This window comes from Antedon mediterranea, chromosome 4 (genome assembly GCF_964355755.1).
Source record: "Antedon mediterranea chromosome 4, ecAntMedi1.1, whole genome shotgun sequence".
NCBI classification, from domain to species: domain Eukaryota; kingdom Metazoa; phylum Echinodermata; class Crinoidea; order Comatulida; family Antedonidae; genus Antedon; species Antedon mediterranea.
The window spans coordinates 25,129,223-25,136,864 of NC_092673.1; the positions used below are offsets into that span (position 1 = coordinate 25,129,223).

Sequence of the window (7,642 nt, forward strand, 5' to 3'; positions counted from 1 at the left end):
TTTCCCAGGTGAGACTCGAACTCGGTACCTTGAATGGCATAGACACGAGCACAGCCCATCGAGCCATACACAACTGACTAAAAGTTGGAGAAAAATTCCTTCGTGTATTTACTATGCAGTAACCACTTTGGTGCAGATAGATTATTACATACCGCAATGGATTATAATGTTTTACTATGATGACATCTTTAAAAATTGAAAAAAATGATGCACTGTCAAACTATATACTTTTAACTTTAATATATGAACTTCTTAAGGAAGAAAGTTAATGTTAAGTTTGTTATTTTGGCCTAAGAAAATGTTATAATTTGTTTGATTGTCGAAATTAATTTTGTTAAATTTAATATGCCATTAATGATGGCTTAATCAACTTTTGTTCTTCTAATTTCATAATAAATCATACATATGATACATACACTTCAAGAAAATTAAATAAAAAATAGGTGTTCCCGAGCATTCTAACGATATATATTAATTTTAAAATTTAGCATATTTTCACCATTTTGTTAACTTACACGTGCGTAGCCTGTCACTTTTGACGTGCTTGTATAACGCTGTTTCGCATTGAAAAGTGAATAAAATATGATGATATTATTAAAGAAAGGTTATACAACAGTAATCGGACAAAAACAGTGCGCATTAACGTTTGACGCGCAGTGCACGTGCAAAAATCTGCGCACTCATGGCAATTTTTTAAACGCTTAAAATTGCCTGAAACGTATTCTAATTTCATCGAAAATAAATTCTGACAATTGTCAACATTCTAAGCGCGCGTACGCATGCGTTATATGCGCTACGCACGTAATTGTATTGCCATATGATGAAATATGACCTGAAATTTATGAGTACCAAATTTTGTTTAAAAGTGATTCATGCTTGTGAAGATATGATTACAAACGTGATTTCGTTAAATCGCGCGTAGACCGCGTAATGTTTGATTGCGCACCCTGAAAACATAACCACATCGATTCCTGGCCATAAGGAATATACTCTGAAAAATTGACTTAGATAGATGAAACTGATATCAAGATAATTCACGGACAAAATAGTGCTAAGGAAAGAATAAATAAAGAAATAAATAAAGATTCTGACAGAATCAAGAGGTTATATGCATATCATGCATATAACCTAATAAATAAATAAATAAAGATTTTGACAGAATCAAGAGGTTATATGCATATCATGCATATAACCTAATTATGTACGCCGCTTACATAACTCCACCGTAACTCCGTGAGTCTGAACATACCCTTAGTAAATCCTACCGACAGATGTCGATGATGCAATTTTATATTATATTTAAACAAAAAATTATAAATAATCTATTATTTTATTATTTCTGTACGTATAATGTTATAACTATATACATTTATATTCTACACCATATGGCTGTACTTTTTGCGAAAGTGAACCACCTTAGTTGATGATGCTTCAAATGGCAGGTTAAGTTACAATACCACCAGTATAAACAAAAATAAAGTTAATCAAAAGGCTATATAAACGGCGAAAAATATTGATACTTCATTAGTTTTGGGTTGTCAATATCATTGAAGCAGAGAAACATAGATCAAGGTAAGAATAACTCTTTTGATACTTCTAATAAAATATTCTAACTTTGTAAAAGTCGGCTAAACCTTTTGCCTTTCTGGCAGGAAAGGTGTACTTGACATCTTTCACTAGTGCTACTGGATAGTGGTCTGAATTGACTATTGTTGTATCAATAACACTCTTTGTATGTTGATAGCTTAATATAATACCACGACTGTTAGTTATACTAGGTACTATTCAATGGTTCTATTACATGGCAGCATTTTCTAACACTGTGTGTAACGCTAGGCCGTAGAGTACTGCGCGTTTCTAAACCCGTGGTGTGGGCCGTCAATTTACTGTTCTCCGTGGCAAAAAGCCGTAACTTTTAAAATAGCTCAGCCTTTGACATTGATCAATGATGGAACAGACGGTTTCACTTAATAAACATTTATTTTCGACCAGTAGATGACGTGTTAAAAAACGAACAAAAAATGAATGTTTTATATTCGTTAAATAAAAGCCTAACTGAAAACAGTCTATCTTTCAACTCACGAACATTTTCTTCTGATTCAACATTCATTATCTGTATAATATATACATATATATATATTAATAACACTACGTTTTTATAGTATAGGCAATCATTCTGTCACTTAATTATTAGTTTTGTTGAAAAGTATCTATATTGAAAATCGCCATACCCAAAATATACTGTTGATACTTGCGGTACCGTACTTGTCAGACGATAAATGCTATAATTTTCTCGATTTATGCTTGGTTTCCGCTTGGACCCAATGCAACGACGTAGGCACAACGAAACGTGCTTGCGTTGCGTCCAAGTGGGAACCAACTTTTTTGGACAAAACAGAAATGATGATTATAATATACTTTTAATACAATATTCAATTTTTTTTAATCGAACATTAGAGGATGTAGTAGTCAAACATAATTATTGTTTATGAGTGCGATGGTACTAAAAGTATATTCTTGTCATTGTAATCAGATTAAAACGTATGCCTGCTATAATAGGCTAGGATACCTAATTTGTTTTTTATAACATCTAAAGAAGGTATTTATCTGCTTAGTAAATCGCGAAAGAGCAAAACCTGACAGATCAACCGCCTTCCTTCTTTGTTGTTGAGGTCGCGAGTAGTTTCCGGTCTTTAGCTGGTTGATAGTAATTCACCGTGCTCTCGCTGTAGCATGTTCAAAATCGTTGTATCATGAGGAACGTATTGTTGTTATGTTTTGTGCTGTCCGGGCTTTATACGGTAAAAATAAATTGGAATTTACCGCGCTATGTGGAGCGATTGATTGGACACTTACTTTTTATCATGTGACCCACAATCTTCTAATCAAAAGACAGAAATATTCAGGAATATATTTAGGCGTTTCATAATAGTAAATACATTTTATTTAATGCATTTGTAAATTTATTTTCAGAACTATGCCTTGGCTTCGGTTTGCCCTGTTAGCTATTTTAATTGTGTCAGCCGTAAGCGGCGAAACAGTGGAAAATGACGCAGAGAACATTAACTCGGTGTCCCGTCCTGACGCTAATTTGGAGAGTAAATCCGACAGTAGACCTGATATCAGCTTGAGTGAAAAAGAGCAACCATTGGTTGCTTCTCCTCCTCTGAATATAATTACTTCTGAAGGAACTGACAAAGTAAGAGCTTGCTGTAGACGTCGCAGAGTACGTCGATGCAGACGATGCCGCCGCCGATGTCATCGGTGTAGAAGACGACGTTGTCGATGTAGAAAACGAGTAGTACGCCGTCGATGTAGAAGACGAGTAGTACGCCGTCGATGTAGAAAACGAGTAGTACGCCGTCGATGTAGAAGACGAGTAGTACGTCGTCGTAGATGTGGTCGATGTAGAAGACGACGAGTATGCTGTCGTTATCGACTGTTCCGAAAACGAGGCGCCTATTATCTCCGTGTACAATGCGGTAGGCGTGTCCGTGTAGTACGTGTAAAATGCCGAAGACGTGGTGGAAGGTTTTATTATTACTTTGGTGGAAGATGGAGGTTAGCTGGAAGATTTAGAGTACGCACTACGTACAGAGTGTGTTGGAGAAACAATCGTTTCTACCTTCGTATACAATGTGGTAGACGTGTCCGTTATGTCCGTGTAAACTACAGAAGACGTGGTGGTAGATTGTTTTACTTTTACAGAGGAAGATGGATAAGATTCAATCGATTTAGACGAAACGGAAGATGGGTAAGCTATCGTCGTTTTAGAATAAGAGTACGTACCACATACAGAGTTTGTTGGAGACGCAACCGCTTTTACCTTCGTATACGATGTGGCAGACGTGTCCGTTATGTCCGTGTAAACTACAGAAGACGTGGTGGTAGATTGTTTTACCGTTACAGAGGAAGATGGATAAGATTTAATCGCTTTAGACGAAACGGAAGATGGGTGAGCTATCGTCGTTTCAGAATAAGGGTACGTACCACATATAGAGTTTGCTGGAGACGCAACCGTTTCTACCTTCGCATACGCTGTGGTAGACGTGTCCGATACGTCCATGTAAACTACAGAAGACGTGGTGGTAGATTGTTTTACCGTTACAGAGGAAGATGGATAAGATTTAATCGCTTTAGACGAAACGGAAAATGGGTAAGCTATCGTCGTTTTAGAATAAGAGTACGTACCACATACAGAGTTTGTTGGAGACGCAACCGTTTCTATCTTCGTATCCGCTGTGGTAGACGTGTTCGATATGTCCGTGTAAACTACAGAAGACGTGGTGGTAGGTTGTTTTACCGTTACAAAGGAAGATGGATAAGATTTAACCGCTTTAGACGAAATGGAAAATGGGTAAGCTATCGTCGTTTTAGAGTACGTACCACATACAGAGTGTGCTGGAGACGCAACCGTTTCTACCTTCGTATACGCTGTGGTAGACGTGTCCGTTATGTCCGTGTAAACTACAGAAGACGTGGTGGTAGATTGTTTTACCGTTACAGAGGAAGATGGATAAGATTTAATCGCTTTAGACGAAACGGAAAATGGGTAAGCTATCGCCGTTTTAGAGTACGTACAACCTACAGAGTGTGCTGGAGACGCAACCGTTTTTACCTTCGTATACGCTGTGGTAGACGTGTCCGTTATGTCCGTGTAAACTACAGAAGACGTGGTGGTAGATTGTTTTACCGTTACAGAGGAAGATGGATAAGATTTAATCGCTTTAGACGAAACGGAAAATGGGTAAGCTATCGTCGTTTTAGAGTACGTACAACCTACAGAGTGTGCTGGAGACGCAACCGTTTTTACCTTCGTATACGCTGTGGTAGACGTGTCCGTTATGTCCGTGTAAACTACAGAAGACGTGGTGGTAGATTGTTTTACCGTTACAGAGGAAGATGGATAAGATTTAATCGCTTTAGACGAAACGGAAAATGGGTAAGCTATCGTCGTTTTAGAGTACGTACCACCTACAGAGTGTGCTGGAGACGCAACCGTTTCTACCTTCGTATACGCTGTGGTAGACGTGTCCGTTATGTCCGTGTAAACTACAGAAGACGTGGTGGTAGATTGTTTTACCGTTACAGAGGAAGATGGATAAGATTTAATCGCTTTAGACGAAACGGAAAATGGGTAAGCTATCGCCGTTTTAGAGTACGTACCACCTACAGAGTGTGCTGGAGACGCAACCGTTTCTACCTTCGAATACGCTGTGGTAGACGTGTCCGTTATGTCCGTGTAAACTACAGAAGACGTGGTGGTAGATTGTTTTACCGTTACAGAAGAAGATGGATAAGATTTAACCGCTTTAGACGAAACGGAAAATGGGTAAGCTATCGTCGTTTTAGAGTACGTACCACCCACAGAGTGTGCTGGAGACGCAACCGTTTCTACCTTCGTATACGCTGTGGTAGACGTGTCCGTTTTGTCCGTGTAAACTACAGAAGACGTGGTGGTAGATTGTTTTACCGTTACAGAGGAAGATGGATAAGATTTAATCGCTTTAGACGAAACGGAAAATGGGTGAGCTATCGTCGTTTTAAAATAAGAGTACGTACCACATACAGAGTTTGCTGGAGACGCAACCGTTTCTACCTTCGTATACGCTGTGGTAGACGTGTCCGTTATGTCCGTGTAAACTACAGAAGACGTGGTGGTAGATTGTTTTACAGTTACAGAGGAAGATGGATAAGATTTAATCGCTTTAGACGAAACGGAAAATGGGTGAGCTATCGTCGTTTTAAAATAAGAGTACGTACCACATACAGAGTTTGCTGGAGACGCAACCGTTTCTACCTTCGTATACGCTGTGGTAGACGTGTCCGTTATGTCCGTGTAAACTACAGAAGACGTGGTGGTAGATTGTTTTACCGTTACAGAGGAAGATGGATAAGATTTAATCGCTTTAGACGAAACGGAAAATGGGTAAGCTATCGTCGTTTTAGAATAAGAGTACGTACCACATACAGAGTTTGTTGGAGACGCAACCGTTTCTATCTTCGTATCCGCTGTGGTAGACGTGTTCGATATGTCCGTGTAAACTACAGAAGACGTGGTGGTAGATTGTTTTACTTTTACAGAGGGAGATGGATAAGATTCAATCGATTTAGACGAAACGGAAAATGGGTAAGCTATCGTCGTTTTAGAATAAGAGTACGCACCACATACAGAGTATGTTGGAGACACAACCGTTTCTACCTTCGAGTACAATGTGGCAGACGTATCCGTTATGTCCGTATAAACTACAGAAGACGTGGAGGTAGATTGTATTACTATTATGGTGGAAGATGGAGAATATTTTCCCGCTACAGAAGAAACGGAAGGTGGGTAAGCTGTCGGCATTTCAGAATAAGAGTTCGCACCACATATAGCGTATGTAGGAGAAACAACCGTTTCTATCTCCGTGTATGCCGTGGTAAAAGTATTCGTTATGTCCGTGTAAACTATCGTAAACGTGGTGGTATATTGTATTACTACTATGGTGGAAAATGGATAAGGTTTAACCGCTTCAGAAGAAACGGAGGATGGGTGAGCTGCTCGAGCTTCATTTCTAGTTCTTCAGGTGGTTCAAGTTCAAGCGGTGGTAGCTCTTCAGTATCAGGTGGTGGCTCAGTCTCCGGTGGTGGCTCAGTCTCAGGTGGTGGCTCAAGCTCAAGCCACTCTTCAACTTCAACTCACACTGTTAAAACTGCTGGTGGGACGGTAACTACCTATACAAAAACATATTCCTCTGAATCATCTGCTTAAGTGAGACTACCGATATAAATAATTATTAAAAGAAGTCTTTCTGTACATAATTATGTTATAAGCTAATAAATTTCATTAAGAATACTATTAGCAGTAATTTTGTTTTCATTATTTTGACTCGTTTCTGGTTCAGCCCTACCTCCATCGCCTTTGTTAACATAAATGCAATTATTTGTCGTCCTCCTTCTATTACCTAAAAGGCTGGAATACCACGTCGTCTCTTGATACATTGAAATCGTTTTTTTCTTATTCAAGCACCAACCTAACTTCGCTAAACAAATTGAAACAAGGCCATATACATGGCTGCAGTCGCGTGCTCAAGTTAGTGTTTACCAACCAACCGACCGACCGACGAACTGACCGACATAGTGAGCTGTAGAGCAAAACAACAGGCCTACACGCATAGAGGCAGTTTTCCATTAGCATTGTTAGCAAATATATTTTTGCGAATCAAATATTGTTTAGTTCTGATTTGTTGCGTTATTTTTTCACGTCACAAAAATAAGCATGCGCTTTAGTCAACGTTTTTGATTCACTTGAATAAATTCGCCTAATGGAATACAGTCTTTAGATGAGTTATATAAACTATCCTTCGGCAATAAGCCCTCATGATTGAAGTCTCGCTACACTTTATGAGACAGAATAGAAAATAAACTAAATAAAAGTAAAGTAAAACAAAACAAATCTAGACTGAAGTAAATCAAAATACAGATTTGCAAAGCAGTAACGTACTAGGCCTATAAAAAGATCATGGCTGAAGGTGGCTTAAGAACAGAAAACAGAGTTGTGGAATTGTGGCAAACTAACAAATGTATCCATAATAAATCGAACAAGCAAAAGTTATAGAACTACAGCTGTGTAATACTATTTGGTCGATGCAGATAATGTGCT

The 7,642-nt window shown here is 38.6% G+C and overlaps 1 protein-coding gene across 1 annotated transcript; it reads left to right on the forward strand.

Moving 5' to 3' along the window:
* The first annotated feature begins 1,540 nt into the window (after positions 1 to 1,540).
* LOC140047026 (uncharacterized) lies at positions 1,541 to 6,838 on the forward strand. The gene is made up of 2 exons (XM_072091822.1): positions 1,541 to 1,572; positions 2,974 to 6,838. Exon 2 carries the CDS (start codon positions 2,978 to 2,980, stop codon positions 6,749 to 6,751), a length of 3,774 nt encoding a protein of 1,257 aa, XP_071947923.1. The 5' UTR covers positions 1,541 to 1,572; positions 2,974 to 2,977; the 3' UTR covers positions 6,752 to 6,838.
* The last annotated feature ends 804 nt before the right edge of the window (positions 6,839 to 7,642 follow it).

Bases quoted from the DNA above. Each gene is read 5' to 3' on its own strand.
- LOC140047026 (XM_072091822.1), top strand. From the start codon at position 2,978: ATGCCTTGGCTTCGGTTTGCCCTGTTAGCTATTTTAATTGTGTCAGCC.